The sequence below is a fragment of the Thalassophryne amazonica genome, chromosome 21 (genome assembly GCF_902500255.1).
Source record: "Thalassophryne amazonica chromosome 21, fThaAma1.1, whole genome shotgun sequence".
Lineage (NCBI taxonomy): Eukaryota > Metazoa > Chordata > Actinopteri > Batrachoidiformes > Batrachoididae > Thalassophryne > Thalassophryne amazonica.
The window spans coordinates 27168591-27185766 of record NC_047123.1 but is presented as its reverse complement, the minus strand read 5'-3'; the positions used below and the strand labels follow the sequence as shown (position 1 = coordinate 27185766).

Sequence of the window (17176 nt, the reverse complement as noted above, 5' to 3'; positions counted from 1 at the left end):
TCTATAAGCACATGCAATATCAATATCAGTGCTCAGATGACAGTAACGTCTGGGAAAGGTGCAAGTTGCAATAAACTGTGATGCCAAGCGCTAAGGATACATGCTATCCAGTCACAGCAGATGAAACTTTTTTTACTACTGAGCAAACATCATTGTTAGACTTTTTTAGGTTCAATGATTCCACGGCGTGTAGATGTTATGGCGTCAGTGACCCCATGGCCTTGGCGGAGGTTTGCACTCTGAGTGCTTCTAGTTAATTTGTGAATGTATTGATTTTCATGTTACTTGTACTGTGGCAGAACAATGCCTCCACTTACACTTCAGTTCACCAAAGGAAAGATAGAAGATTGTTGGGCCTCTTAGAAGGTTAGCACTATCTCAACGCGCTCTCTAAACTTTAAGTCCTAGATGCACCCTATTATTTGTTTTCTTCACCAAACTACCAAGTATTGGGTACAGGAAAGCAAAAATGGTAGAAGGATAGATTAGGTAGAGGCAGTGGTGACCACAGTTGACCAAAATTTAGCTTCGATAACCATTAATCCAATAACTGAAAAGTTATCTTTTATGATGCTAAACCAATAAACTGATGCGGCCACATCAGATTACATTGTCGGCTTCCATTTCACTTTAAGCGCTCCAGGGGCTGCTGGGTAAATTCAAGGATCACAAAAAGAACACATGAAAAATGAATGAATAAAAAATAAAACTTCAAACACTGTCATCTTTCAGAAGCAGTAAAACACAGTATTAGAAGTCACAGTTTATCTCGGTATTAGATACACCGTCATTTACGAACTAAAAGCTGCTGCTTCTTTCACACGCTTTGAACCCTGCGGCTTAAACAATCGAACTACGTCCATTAATGCATTGATTGGTAGAGTAAAAGACACGTAGTAAATATAAATTCTTACCTGTTAGTTTCACTGGGTTCATTAAATTTTGAAGAAATAATCCACATAAGGCGTCCTGATGATCCAAAACGGTGTCTAAGAAAAGACCCTCTGTACACACAGCTGCGCCATGAGTTCGCCTCTCTCCCACCGAGTCTTGGCAATTAAATTATGCCATCAGCCACAAAGAAATAAAATAAAATAATGTTAAAATTAGTCTGTTTTGTTTCTTCGTCGAGCGGACGGTAATACTCACTGTAACGTCCAAAGTGAACCTGAACTACACTACCCACAATGCTCCCTGTGTCAACCGGCCAATCACGTTTTGCGCTTAATGATGACATCATCAGCAAGCAACAGCCACAAACACACAACAGACGGACAAAAAATGTTTGATTTTAGGGTTTACGTACGTTTTTGACCGTGGACTGAAAGTTATTGGAACTAAATTTATCAGAAGATAATTGGTCCGCTGATGGTTTTAAAAGTTATCTGAAATGGTAATCCGCTAGCAAAAACATTAGCTTTGATAATTATTGGTTAGCGAATTAGGTGAACTGTGACCACCACTGGGTAGAGGGTAGGTATGGTGTACAGGGTAAGAGTGGGTAGCGATGACGAAGGGCAGTAGAATGGGTAGGCTTGGTAGAAGAAGTAAAAGGGCATAGGATAGGGGAAGGAGGATAGAGTGTAGGGTGGAAATGGGAAAAGGTTTGAAGGTAAAATGGGTAGAGGGCAGAGTAAAGGGTAGAATGTAGGGTTGAATGAGTACAAGGTGTTGGGTAGGGCAGAATGGGTAAAGTTAGTATGTAGGGTGGAAGTGGTCAAGTAGACTAGGTAAAGAGTAGAAGGTATGGTAGAGAAAACAGAATATAGAAAGGTAGTGTCAAGGGTAGGGTCAGTCTTTTCATCACAAATAAAAAAAAAAAACACTTTCACGTTCTACGCCTTATCCATTCTTGCCCCAAAATTTGTTGGCGTTTCTTTGAGACAGCTATCAACTTTCAACAAAATATAGCAAAAATAACTTCGCTAGGTTTTCAACAATTCTGACACCAAGCCGTCAAACCACCAGAAGCCATCCTCAACAATATTTTTGCTTTCACACGTACGTACATGTATTCTTGGATTGCTCCATTTCTGCACACTGTTGCCCGATCTTTGTGGCCATTAGGTTAAAACAAAGACACCAAGTAAAAATGCATGAATTCTGATTGCATATCTGAATTTCTGTTTGTTCCTTCATAATATGTGATCAGTTCTTCTTGCTGCTTCCATTATTTTCACCAAATTTTAACATGTGCTGGAGGTTTTATGAAAAACCCCCCAGTGAATGACAGACACTCCTCTTGGATTGATAGTCTGTATGCAGATATTAAAGTGTAACGGCCTGGGACTGACTGAGAGCGAATATGGAGTAAGACGGAGAAAAATAACAGATGGTTTGTGCTCTGAATGTAACACAAGAAGCAAAAAAAAACACACAAGAACGCAAATGGAACGAGTCGGTGGTGACTTACTGCTGCTGGCAGTGCAACAGTAGTTATCTGGCTCTGATTCACTCTGATAATACAGGTCCATTGCCTGGAGGGTAATCACACAGAGAAACACACAGTCAACTTATGCGATATGTAGCCAAATCTAAACCACAGCAGTATTCTTCAGAATGCACACTTCTGCCAAATAGGACAAAATGATCAACCTTTAATTTGCATTTAAAAATCGGCTCTAATCTGCAAGATCAGGACTAAATTCATTTTGATAACCCATTTTGATAGATATGTGGTGCACTTACAGGATTCTTAATATTTGCATAAAAGTGTCTATTTTGTAGTTTTTAATGTGTATTTCTATCAGGTCAACAAATAAACAATTCGATTAGAAGGACACAATGAGAGGACAGAACTTCATCAAGGTCCAACACTCAACACTGAATTGATCATTTTCACTGTGATAGGGTTATTTCTTTGATCACGTTGGTAACATTCTTTGATCCTGATTGTTGACATTTGATCCTATTCATTCACTTTTGTTGCAGATTTATGATGATTGTTCTTGATCTTTGTTCACGATCACTTATCTTTGATTGCTGGTCTTTGATCTGAACATTTAATTGTGATTGCTGACCTTTGATTCTAATCACCAAGCTCTGATCCTGATCTTTCATCTCAGGTTCTTAGTTTACATCCTGATCACTTGCCTTTCTTGCTGTTCTTTGATCCTGGTTTGTGTTCCTGAATATTGGCCTTGGATTTTGGTCAGCCATCTTTGATACAGATGTTAGATCTTGATAGCTGAACTTTAATCCTGATCTTTGATCAAAATGAGCCATCTTTTATTCAGAAATTTCATCCTAATCACTCATCTTTCTTTCTGATCTTTAATTTTACATTGTGATTGTAGACATGTGATCCTGATCAGTAATCTTTGATCCAGAAATTTCATCCTGATCCTTGATCTTCTGTTTTTATTCTGATTGTTGACTTGTGATTCTGATTAGTAATCTTTGATCCAGAAATTTAATCCCAATCACTCATCTTTCATCAAGATGCTAGAGATACAAGATGCTAGAGATGCAAGATGTCATCAGTAAGATCACAAAAGACCCTGCCAAGACTACATCAAAACTCTACTAAGATTACATAAGACCCTGCCAAGACTCCATCAAGACTCCAGTAAGATTACATAAGACCCTGCCAAGACTCCAGTAAGATTACATAAGACTCTGCAAAGACTGCATCAAAACTCTAGTAAGATTACATAAGACCCCAACAAGAGTACATCAAGACTCTAGTAAGATTACATAAGACCCTGCCAAGACTCCATCAAGACACCAATAAGATTACATAAGACCCCGCCAAGACTCCATCAAGACTCCAGTAAAATTACAGACCTCATCAAGACGCTGTCATCACTAACATCACATAAGACCCTGCCAAGACTACATCAAGACTCTAGTAAGATTACATAAGATCCTGCCAAGACTCCATCAAGACTGCAAAAAGATTGCAAAATACCCCATCAAGACTTGATCAACACTCTTGCAAAATTACAGAAGACCACATCAAGACTCTATCCACAGTCTAATACGTTTACATAAGTCCTCACCAAGACTACATCAAGACTCTAATAAGATTATGGAAGACCCCATCAAGACTCCAGCAAGATTGCACAAGACCTCACTATCAGCATTCTTTGGTGTTACATTCCTGTATAGTCATATTGCAGGACTGGGCATGAATATCTAAGAATGCCCAGGATTGCCTTTCAAGATGTCAACAAGGCTGCAGTGCAGTTTTAAACAGCTTAGAACTGTACTGTAACTGCACCATCAGTATTTGCCAAGAGTGTCCAAGACGCACCAAGCCATGGCCAAGACTATCAACGGGACCCAGCACGATTTGCTAGTCATGGTGGGCTTGAGATCAAAATGTGGAAACAGGGCTGAAGTTGTGACAGAAGTCTCAAAGAAGTCATTTGAGGTTAAAATTTTGGTTTTAGCAGGTATGGTTGTGCATACACAGCTGTAAAAATGCTTGGACTTTAAAAATACTTTTCCCCCCCATTATGACCCCTTGTAATACTGGTGGGGGAAGTTCCATTCCATAAAGTAACTGAGATCATAATTAACCTACAGCCTCCAAAAGGTTATAAATCAAACCTAGTTTCAAACCAGTGAGATTATGTAAAAAAAAGTCTATGCAAAGTGTACACCACTGCCCAAATATTTATGGACTTCACTGTATTTAGCAGGCTGAATACCACAGATGCCAACATGCGTCTGATTGGTTCAGGTTTCACAGGCTGTCCCACTTTCCCTGAATGTAACTGGCAGCTGTGATAAGACCGACAGCATTTTGCATTTCAGAACATTCCCCCTGAAACTCCATCATCTTGTCACATATTACATTTTGGTGGAGCTGCTGTCAGTTATCCGAACTGAAAAGTAAGCAAGTACGTTGTAAGTAAAGTTCAAGATAAAATCACAGTGTTTTACAGTAAAAAATAAGATAACACTGGTAAAGTGTGCCAAAATTGAGATCCTGGTCAAATGTAACATCCAGATTTTTGACTGCTGAGTGAACAGAAGGGAACAAACTCCTCAGGGGCACAAACAGGAAGTTCAGTTTTTGCTGTATTAAATGACAGATAGTTAGCAGCCATCCAGTTTTTATGACATTAACACAGTTTTGAAGGACACATACCTTATTAAGATTTTTTGGAGTAAAGAAGATATAAAGCTGTATGTCATCTGCATAACAATGATATGAGACTTCATCAAAAGAACTCAAGATGTGTCCAAGTGGAAGCAAATACAGTGCAAAGAAAATAGGTCCCAGAACAGAACCTTGGGGTACACCACAGGACAGAATGGCAGAAGAGGACACATATTTAGCAGCAGCAACTGAGAAACTCCTATTAGAGAGAGAGAATAAAAACCAATCCAGGGCTGACCCAGAGATGCCCACCCATGTCCTTAGACTGTCAATTAAAACACCATTATCAACTGTGTTAAAAGCTGCAGCCAGATCCAAAAGTACAAGTATTGAATAATCACCTGCATCTCTGCATTTGCATCTCATCAACATTCCTTTTCTCTCAAAAATTCTTGAAAGGGTAGTTGTAAAACAGCTAACTGATCATCTGCAGAGGAATGGTCTATTTGAAGAGTTTCAGTCAGGTTTTAGAATTCATCATAGTACAGAAACAGCATTAGTGAAGGTTACAAATGATCTTCTTATGGCCTCAGACAGTGGACTCATCTCTGTGCTTGTTCTGTTAGACCTCAGTGCTGCTTTTGATACTGTTGACCATAAAATTTTATTACAGAGATTAGAGCATGCCATAGGTATTAAAGGCACTGCGCTGCAGTGGTTTGAATCATATTTATCTAATAGATTACAATTTGTTCATGTAAATGGGGAATCTTCTTCACAGACTAAGGTTAATTATGGAGTTCCACAAGGTTCTGTGCTAGGACCAATTTTATTCACTTTATACATGTTTCCCTTAGGCAGTATTATTAGACGGCATTGCTTAAATTTTCATTGTTATGCAGATGATACCCAGCTAATCAGGTCCCATCTTATCTTAGGGACCTCATAGTACCATATCACCCCAATAGAGCGCTTTGCTCTCAGACTGCAGGCTTACTTGTAGTTCCTAGGGTTTGTAAGAGTAGAATGGGAGGCAGAGCCTTCAGCTTTCAGGCTCCTCTCCTCTGGAACCAGCTCCCAATTCAGATCAGGGAGACAGACACCCTCTCTACTTTTAAGATTAGGCTTAAAACTTTCCTTTTTGCTAAAGCTTATAGTCAGGGCTGGATCAGGTGACCCTGAACCATCCCTTAGTTATGCTGTTATAGACTTAGACTGCTGGGGGGTTCCCATGATGCACTGAGTGTTTCTTTCTCTTTTTGCTCTGTATGCACCACTCTGCATTTAATCATTAGTGATTGATCTCTGCTCCCCTCCACAGCATGTCTTTTTCCTGGTTCTCTCCCTCAGCCCCAACCAGTCCCAGCAGAAGACTGCCCCTCCCTGAGCCTGGTTCTGCTGGAGGTTTCTTCCTGTTAAAAGGGAGTTTTTTCTTCCCACTGTTGCCAAGTGCTTGCTCACAGGGGGTCGTTTTGACCGTTGGGGTTTTTCCGTAATTATTGTATGGCTTTGCCTTACAATATAAAGCGCCTTGGGGCAACTGTTTGTTGTGATTTGGCGCTATATAAATAAAATTGATTTGATTTGATCTCTGTGCATTAAAATATCATTTGAAAAACTAAGAAGAGCTGTTTCAGTAGAGTACAAGTGACGGAACCCAGATTGAAATTTGTCAAGATTATTGTTTTCAGATAAAACCTTGTTATAAGCTGATGGTCGCCACTTTTTCTAAACTTTTGGATATAAAAGGCTGTTGATGATAAAACGCATGGGCCAATGGTTGGATAGACTTTGAATAATGACAATTGAATAAAGACTGGGCTGGAGGATTGCTCATGTTGTGGAATTTGGATAACGCCAAAGTCACAATTTTCACCTCTTCCTCACTCTCTGTCGCTCTCACTAGGTCTGTTGATTGATTCAGTCTCCGCATCTGATGGACTTGTAGTCATAGCGATGCTAAATCTGGGCTTTCTGTTCATTAAAATTTCATGAGCAGTTTGTTTTCTCAAAAGACCGGAGGAAAACCTTGGGTGGTTTGAATGAATTGAATGGGCGGACACGCCGTGTGTTACCTGTGTGCGTTGTCGTGGCTGCCAGGTGTCCTCCAGTGCGTAGCTGATGTAGGGTCCACTACAGATGGAGCATTCCAGCATGACAGGAATGGCCAAAAGGGGCGTGGGATGGACTCCCCAACACTGACAATCCCCCAGCTGGATGTCTGACTCGGCTTCCTTTTGCTTGCCGTCGCCGTGATACCGAGTCAGCATCTTCCACTTCCTGATCTGCCAATGACAAACTCAAGATTAGAGTCCAAATTATGCTGAGTTCTAAACGCTGACCAAATCTTTGATGTAGCATTTGAGTTTAAGACAAACATGTTCAGTAATGCCTTATTTTGCAACAGTAACAGTAAGATTTTGTGGAATAAAGGAGATATACAGCTGTATGTCATCTGCATAACAATATGAGACTTCATCAAAAGAACTCTTACGTAGGGGAATCTGACTGTTTAATTAAAGCAAAGCATCACTGATGGTCACAAGTGATTATTAATATCTTGATGTTCATCTGGGTCAAAAACAAAATATTTTTCCCCTCATAAAATAACTTTTTTTTGTTCTTTTTTAATGGTTTTTTATCTCTTTAAACTAGCATGTTGCCTGTGGGGATCCACGGCCTCTAGATTGGGTAGTGTTTATAAAATAGGTCGCTGATATTTTGGTAGTAAGGGTGGTAATAAATTAAGCAAATCTTGTATAATGAGTTGGAATTACGTGTGAGTCCAGAATGTTTTTAGAACCTTAGACCTCAACAATTTTTAGAAGAAGAACTCAACCCTTTTATTTCCTGTTAATTATGTAATTTTTTATTGTTAATTCTTAATGTATTTATAATTTTTTAGGTTGTTGTTATCATGTACATACTATTATTATTATTATTATTGTTATTATTTCTACTTCTATTTTGTCATTTGATTTTTAAATGGACCACAGTGAAAATAAGTGTTTTCACTCTTGTGCCATCCTTGTATTTTTAAGGCACACTGGCTCACTGTCCTCGTGATAACAACCATCGCAATCAGTTGTCACTTTAAACACATTGACAGGGGAGAGAGGGGGTGTGGGGGAGGACTGTAAGACCCTCTGCACAAAGGGAGCAAAGATTTTCAGCACACTACAAACAAGAAGTGAAGCATTTGGGAATGATTGAACGATTTAATATAACGCAATGCTAAAATACCCTCGGCCGTATGAGCATTGTGTTATTTATAAGTTGCAGTTGTTTAATTATTAAGATCCGATTGTCTTACGTACAGTTTGTACATGTTCAAATCATCATTTGTTCATGTTGTGCAAATCAAGGAAATTTTTTTTAGATCACCCTATATGCATTTGCAGTTATTAATGCGACAAATTTAAGTTAATTTAAGTTAACAAAATTAAGTTAGCTAAAGTTAGAGTGCAAGCTATCTTTCGAAACTGTCTTGTAAATGACTCCAGAGGTGTTATCAGGTTACAAAAACAGCATTTTCAGTTTATTTCTCGTTAACTTTTACATAATATAGCAGAAGCGAACCCATTAGCAAGTAGCTACACCAGGAAGTGAAGTCACTATGCTAACCTGTCTTGTAAAATGGCAAAATGTCTTGTAAATAAGTTCAGAGGTGTTATTAGTTTCTAAAAACAGTGTTTTCAGTTTTAGAATTGTTTATTTCTTGTTAACGTTTACATAATATATGAGAAACATGTATATAAACACAAAAAAGCAGGGGGTTTTTTCGGTGTTGGAAGGATCCTCATGGAAAGCGATGATGGATTAAACAAATGAAGTGAATTATTGATGTATATTTATTGTATCAGTTGTCAGTTTGGTGATATAAATTCAGATTTGTTTGTAGCATGAGCGGACGTTGCCACGGTCTGCTCGCGGTGAATGAGATCATGATGTGTCATGAACAGTAATGGATAATTGTCTTATCAAAGATGCATTATGTAGCGGGTTTTCTCCTCACTATAGCGATTTTGGCTAATGGGAAAAGTGCTAACAATGTTGTTGTGATGGTGCACATTTTTCTCTGGAGAAAATTAACAAATGACGTGAAAGTAAAGGAAATTGGGCATAGGTACTGTTTGTGTAGAACTTGACAAAGCAAAGGTCAAGATACACGCCGCTCTTGATGAAACGAAATTGCATCGTTACGTGTCAGCTTCCTGCAGTTTTGTTACGTCATAAAAATGGTGTTTTGGACAACGAGTGTGGATCAGTTCAGTTGTTTTAAATGAGTCATATTGAGGCCTCTATCAGCTCTCCTCAGCTGTGAGACTGTATAACTTCAGCCACACCTGCTCCTAATATCCATCATGCATGTGATGATAAGATTATTCCCTGCAACAAGCCCAGCCATGTCCAGGTGGCAAACAAATGAATGAGCACAAAATTTAGCTGTTTCTATTGATAAAAAATTTACAATATTTATTAAATTATATAAATATATTATATATGTAATATTTAGATAAATATAAAAATACATATATTATCTAAATTAACCAAAACCATCAGTTTATCCTCTTTGTATGCCTTTTAAATTTGGAGACTTACAGCATGATAGCATTTATTGTGTTTGAACTATGATGATGGTGACCGACAAGTGTTGGACACGTTCATTCACGCACTGCATTTTATACCACATGCCAGGCTTTGGACAAACCCTTGGGATTTCTCTGTCACAATGCTACCACATGGAATATTGGTATTTAGCTGTGATTTATGAATTCTGTTAAGGGTAATTCTTGCACATAAAATAAAGACATTAAATCATTGATTTGTTGCAGAAATATTGTGAAGAGTCATTTAATTTGAACATAAAACCTGCCTTGGGGGTTCGTGAGCCGTGAGTAGTGGGTTATGTTTTTTTGTTTTCGGCTGTTACCATGGTAACACTTAAATGTAAGACAATATGTTCTATACAAATTGTTTCTTATATAATGTGTTGTTTATATATATATAATGATTATATATCCAGTGGTTTCTAAGCTCGAAAGTAGCATATCGTCTACATATGTGCATACCAACAGGTGGTCGACAGCACTGTTCAGTATAGTACACTATGTAAAATTTTAAGTTGTTTCTGTGTGAATTTTGTTTTTTGAGGGGTGGGGGGTGCAAATAAATTGGAGAGAATGGTTGAAGTTTCCAAGTCATCCTGCTCACAGATGAAAATTAAAACAAACAAATGCAGCTGTTCCCAAAACAATGAGAAAACATTTGATGCAAGATTTAAAAAGAAAAAAAAAATTCATCATTATAAATTTTGTTGGTTGAGTTTCACTTTCTGCATCTTGTCTCTTGTATCATTTTATATCACTGATATATTGTATCTATGCACCATTATCATGTACAAGTACTGTGTGTACTATGTTTATCTGTTGCTAAGTGTTAACTGTAAAAAGAATAAAGTCAAACGTTGTTTTTCAAGGGAAGGTTTCTTCCTCAAGGGTTACATATTTATGGCCCATGAACTACACTTTATGAGACTGAACTGCCCATATTTATCACTTTATTATATTGAACTGTGCAACCTCTTTGATGAACCTTGTTCCAAAGAAATCCTTTCGGGAAGTCCATGAAACAAACAAGTTTTAGTTTTACCACTAGCACAAAAACAACACTGACACAAGGTTAACAATATTACAACAATCATTCATTTAAAATAGTATAACAACAGTTAACAGCAATTTTTTCATTTATTTATCCAGGTTAAATTGTAGGATATTTTACAAGTTGCTCAGAGCCATTTAAAACCAGTTTTAAAAAAGTGCTTTAATGGTTTAATTGTAATTTAAATTTATCTGTCATCAGTAGGCCCAGAGGTCACATTAAAAACTTTTGTAGAGAAAGTAATTTTCAAGACTTTCAAGCCAAGACTTTGACTATAGTTAATATGAAAGCCAACTAATTTTAACTGTCAATGTTACATAAAAAGTAATTTTGCCTAATATGATCACTTGAATTTATTCAAAGTAAAATGGAAAATCCGCAAAATTGAGAAGCTACACATTATAATTTTATTGTTTTCTTGATAAATGCCTTAAAAGATAAACTGTCAAACCAGTTGATGGTCTTATTTTTCCGTTGTGAACTAATTACTCAATTTTTTTTTTGTAGTTATTTTGTTTTTCTCCCCTGCTTTACACAGTGTAAACAAAGCTGAAAAAGTGATGAGTGGTAGCCAAAGAGCATCATGGGGGATTCTCAAAGTACAGCGTTATAATGTGGCGCAAGCAAAGATATGCCGAGAAACGATAGAAAGAATGAGCGTGTGAGTGGGTCTTACATAAAGCATCAGAGATAAGATTTACTCATTAACACCGGGGTCACTGTTTTCCACCAAAATGTGTTCACAGATTGCAAAACACCTTGTTCTGAATAAATGAGAGAGAAGGGATAAGTATGTCTCAGACGGCTACAGAGGCAAATGATTCGGGCTTCCAAATGAAATTCAGCTCTATCCCACGAGAGATTAAAGCTCACAGTTACCACTTGGATTCAACCTGTAAAACGAGAAGAAGAATCTGAGAAAGAGACCTGTTATTGTTAAATGGGGACCAGGAGGAAAGTTTTGGGATTTCATGACTCTAAAGCTGCTTCTGGCTATTTTTATCTTCTCCTCATACTCCGACTGTTATCATCTTTAAATCCCGTGGAGGGCTGAGACAAGGTCGCTGAACCCAGTCTTCTTAACAAATCATTAATATTCATGTCGTCCGCTGGGTTCCAGCCCTCCTTCAAGTGTTCTTAGAACTTAGACAGTCCCTCTCTCTGGACTTTCCTCTGCATCTTATCACTTCAGTTTGTTACAGATGGTTTTTTCTTCTCTCTCTTTCTTCATCTCTTTCAGGGATTTCTGAAAGTGGGGAATAACTGTGTGATGCAAAGCCTGTTTACTCACCGACGGGCTGATTAGAAGATTTGGTTCTTTCCCTTTTGTTTTGACATTAAGCCTCGTCTCCTTTCTGACTCAGACATATCAAAACCAAAAGCTCCACGTGGTCTGAGTCGAGTGTGATTTGGCTGAGGTGACAACTTTAGAGGAAAATACTTATCAAGAAAAATATTATTCAGGTATATAGTTCAGATGCAAAACCCAGTATCTCCAAAACCATAAATTTTTAGTTGAGGCCAACATGTACTTGGCTGTCAAGGGGACATCAGTGTGCAAAATATGAAAGAATTTGAACAAACTGTTCATTTTATTGATGAAAGTCTGTGCATTTCCGCATATGGTTTCCTTTAAATCTCCATTTTCAACTGCATTTTTCTCCATTTAAAAAAAAAAAAAAAGTACTTACTGGGTTTTGCATCTGAACTCTTTATATATATATATATATATATATATATATATATATATATATATATATATATATATATATATATATATATATATATATATATACACAGAGCGAGAGGAAACATTATTTATACTCGTATATGTAGATATGTTGATATATCATCTATATATATACACGAGGTCTATTAGAAAAGTATCCGACCTTATTATTTTTTTAAAACCATATGGATTTGAATCACGTGTGATTACATCAGCCAAGCTTGAACCCTCGTGGGCATGCGAGAGTTTTTTCATGCCTGTCAGTAACGTCATTCGCCTGTGAGCATGCCTTGTGGGAGGAGTGGTCCAGCCCCCTCGTCGGAATTCCTTTGTCTGAGAAGTTGCTGAGAGACTGACGCTGTGCTTCATCAAAATTTTTTCCAAAACTGTGAGGCACATCTGAGTGGACACCATTCGACAAATTAAGCTGGTTTTCGGTGAAAATTTTAACGGCTGATGAGAGATTTTGGATTGTTTCTATCGCTGTAAGGACTTCCCACGGAGCGGGATGTTGCGCAGCGCTCCGAGGCGACGTCATCATCCTGTTTCAAGCTGAAAACCTCCAAATTTAAGCCTCTGTTGACCCAGGACGTCGTGAGAGAACAGAGAACCTTCAGAAGAGGTCGGGATCAGCAGTTTATCCGGACATTCCACAGTTAAAGGAGATTTTTTTTAATGAAAGACGTGTGGATGGATTGGCGCGTTGGCTCGCAGGCGGCGCGGCGTGCCCGCCACAGGAAAAACACCTCTGTTGGAAGACTTAAGGAAAAGTTGGAACATGCCCTGCTGTTAAACAATTTCTCAGATACTCACTCAACTGAAAGCCACCAAAAGCCGCCTGGATTTTACAAATGGTTATCAACACAGATGTGTTTTTCCTGTGGCAGGCACGCCGCGCCGGCTGCAAGCTGACGCGCCAATCCGTCCACACGTCTTTCATTAAAAAAATCTCCTTTAACAGTGGAATGTCAGGATAAACTGCTGATTCCGGCCTCTTCTGAAAGTTCTCTGTTCTCTCACGACGTCCTGCGTCAACAGAGGCTTAAATTTGGAGGTTTTCAGCTTGAAACAGGATGACGACGTCGCCTCGGAGCGCTGCGCGACGTCCCGCTCCGTGGGAAGTCCTTACAGTGATAGAAACAATCCAAAATCTCTCATCAGCCGTTAAAATTTCACCGAAAACCAGCTTAATTTCTCGAATGGTGTCCACTCGGATGTGCCTCACAGTTTTCGAAAAAATTTTGATGAAGCACAGCGCCAGTCTCTCAGCAACTTCTCAGACAATGAAAGTCTGACGAGGGGGCTGGACCACTCCTCCCACAAGGTGTGCTCACAGGCGAATGACGTCACCGACAGGCGTGGAAAAACTCACGCATGTGCACGAAGGTTCAAGCTTGGCTGATTTTCTTCCGCTTTATCCAGAGTCGGGTCACGGGGGCAGCAGCTCAAGCAAAGATATATATGTAGATAGATATATCATCTATATATATATATATATATACACACACATAACTCTCTGCTATGCCGGTGTCTTAGATATTAGAAATGGAATGATACATTGTGTAGTGTAATCATCTTATCGTGGAGTCTGTATTGTATAGGGTTGTCGTTGTTTAAACGAGTAAAGTAAACTACGCAACAGAAGAAAGAATGACTTATTGAAAAAACATAAATGATTCATAAAATAGGCAAATAGGAAATGGATATGGATGGCTTAAGCTGCATAGGCTACAGATAGCATCCCACACTTTTAGCACAAACGTGTCATATTGTGTGTCACAATGTTTAGGCAATAGTGTTCAAATTCATATAATTAAGTATTTTACGAACTCATGTTTTTTATTGATTTTTTTTTTTTTTTTTTTTTTTTTTTACTAGTTTACTCCAGTACAACTTAAATACTGCAAAAATCGCACATTCATTATTAATAGTAATAGTTTTAACAACTATTTATCAAAGCACAAAACAAAACAAACTCTAATAATGAAATAATAAATGTTAATAATAAAGAGTACACCACAACAATGCACAAAATTCCAAATTAACGAGCTGATAATACAAAAAAAAGGTGTGACATATACACCAATGTGACTTATACTCTGGAAAATGGAGTAATTTGGAAATCATCTCACAATTTTACATCAACTGGAAGGGCAAAACATTTGCCCTCTTTGTCAAACATGGCCTCTTGTTTGTAAATAACATCACGAGCGGCCATGTTTTATTCCACCACATAATTGTCACAACCTGCTAAGAGTGTATAATAAGTTTGGCTAATCACAATATATGAGTCATTACTGGAGTAATCAATGATACAAATTACATTTTTGGTGAAGTACGTGAATGCATCACATGGAAGGCCATCGCCAACTTTGTGCTTTTCTAATAGGCTGTTTTCAGCCACTGTTTTAGAACAAATACTTCAAGTCCAAACTGGGTCCAAACCAGTTATATCATCTTCTGAATTTACGTAGATTTCTTTTCTAACCATCCATCTGGTCAAAACATTGCATTCCAGTTTAGGCTCTTAATATTTTCTCTGTCTCTGTTCCATCACAGGATTTTGTTTGTTGGTTGCTGGGATTTAGTAGCTCAAAAGCAAAATGTCATTTTTACACTGGCTGGCTCATGCCTTGAGAGCACAAAAACAATGACTTGAATGGCTTGTTGTGCACCGGCCACACAGTGACTCAGCATATTGTTCACATGAAAGCAGGTCAGATTCAAAGCTTAGTTATTGGTTGACGTGTGTCCGCTATGAGCCCAAAGCTTTCTGCACAAAGCAGTGTGAATAGGGAGTTACAGTGTATAGCGCTGAGCCGCATGCCGCAGCAGTTTTTTGGCATTAGCTCTGGAACGTCAAGATTGAAGACGGGATTAGCCGGATTCTCAGGGTAGATTAGAACTGCAATAATCCTCAAATTCCCACACAATGAGATCCGCAGACTTGGAGGGGAGGGTACTCGGGTTTTATTCAGCAGGTCAAGGTCAGCAAAGAGGAACGGAGAAGGGGAGATAAACAGAATAATCAGAATCACCCTCGAAAACAGATGCTTTGAAAACAGATTAGTTGAGGTATTTGGGTAGTCCATTAATATACTATCAGGAGATAAATTATTTCCTTGAGTTATGTTTTATAGGGCAGTATGGTTGCTTAGTGGTTGGCAATGTTGTGTCACAGCAAGAAGGTCATGGGATCGATTCCCACCTGCAGCCTTTCTGTGTAGAGTTTGCATGTTCGCCCCACCAACCCACTATTTCACCATGCCACACAGCACCTCCAAAACTAGCAAAAAACAACAACAAATTGCAAATTCGGAAAATATAGTATGTCCCATTTGGGCTACAGTGTCAACCTGGCGGTGCGACATGGCGGGGACCCCCCTCCCAGGTAGACATAAAAGGCTCATTCTAACCTTATGAAAACACATTAATTTGTAGTTGCAGATAATAATACACTGATGAACAATTGGTTATGAATGCTATATTACATTTTTGCCCCAAATCCTACATATTGGAGATTTAACAACAATTTGAAAATAGTGTTCCTTTTCTTTTCCTCCCCTTTAGCATGTCAAGTCCAGAAAACTGCAGCCAGCTAAAGTATGTAGCACGTTTATTAATATTCTCATGTCTTTCTTGTGCTTTAATGAAGAATGAGCCTCATTGTGCCACACAAAGTGTGGATCTACAGCTAATGTGACAAGACATCATGCAAGAAACGTAATTCCGAGGTTATTACTTCAGCCGCATTCTTTTGCTGACACAACACTCGGCTTTGGAAGAAAAGAATAGCAGGGGATTAGCTAGCGAAATGGCTGCTATGGTGAACAGCACTAGCTTAGTTCCAGACTCGGATTTCATTCATTTCAAACCTGCCTGGTTGGATTTCAGTCACAGGAATGAAAAACATGAGTGGGCCAACAGATAACAGAGAAGCTTTTCATTATCTTACAGTTGTTGGCTTCACTGCAGGGAATTTAAATAAAAGTTTCCGAGGTTTTTAGACGCACAGCCAAACAGCTGACTATGTCAGGTGTTACCAAGAGCGGAAGCAGGAACTGGCCGTCGGCTTGAGACGGCGCTCGGCTGGCGCGTCACCAGTTTCATTACGAATGACAGAATTTTAAAGACTAGGGGGATTCTGACTTTTGGCATTTACACACATCGACTGTTTTTCGAGGTCTTTAACGAGTGGGAAAGCCTTGACTCTACTAGCGGATCTGCTGAAAAGAAAATGCCGACTGACAGACATGATGAGCCAAAAACTTGTCAGACATGGAGCCAAAGGACGGGGAAAAATGTTTTTTTTTTTCTCTCCCAGTTTTTGCAACTACTACAGTATAATTGGAGTTTTTTGGCAGTTTCTTTTTATTCATTTTCATTCCTGATGTGAGCTATTGACTGGAATGCAGTTTATGGCATATTCAGTTTATGGCATATTCATCTGAAGCTGGAGTAAAATACTTTAAGCCATGACCCATCAGGGCAGCCTTACCCTACAATTTTTTAAATAAATATGACAGATATCATTTTGTACATTATTTTTATGAAAGTACAAATTGGAAATGAACAAAAGCACGTGGTAACATTGGGAAGAACAAGATTTAACACAAACGCCGCTAAGTTTGGGCCATAAACTTAACATATTCTAGTTTTTGTATAGTCATCCATCTGCCACCATTAATCCAAAGCTGGGATATAGTAGCCTTCTTCCAGAGATTTATTTATTTTTT

General features: G+C 38.5%; 1 protein-coding gene across 4 annotated transcripts in view; it reads right to left on the bottom strand.

The window, feature by feature from the left end:
* The window catches only part of sgk1 (serum/glucocorticoid regulated kinase 1), a 56633-nt gene that overhangs the window by 17487 nt on the left and 21970 nt on the right, over nt 1-17176 (bottom strand). For all 4 annotated transcript variants that reach the window (XM_034161637.1, XM_034161636.1, XM_034161635.1 and 1 more), the window contains 2 exons: nt 7126-7335; nt 2414-2477 (listed from right to left, as the gene is read on the bottom strand). In XM_034161637.1, coding sequence (XP_034017528.1) covers nt 2414-2477; nt 7126-7335 — 274 coding nt within the window. The remainder of the gene's footprint in view (nt 1-2413; nt 2478-7125; nt 7336-17176) is intronic.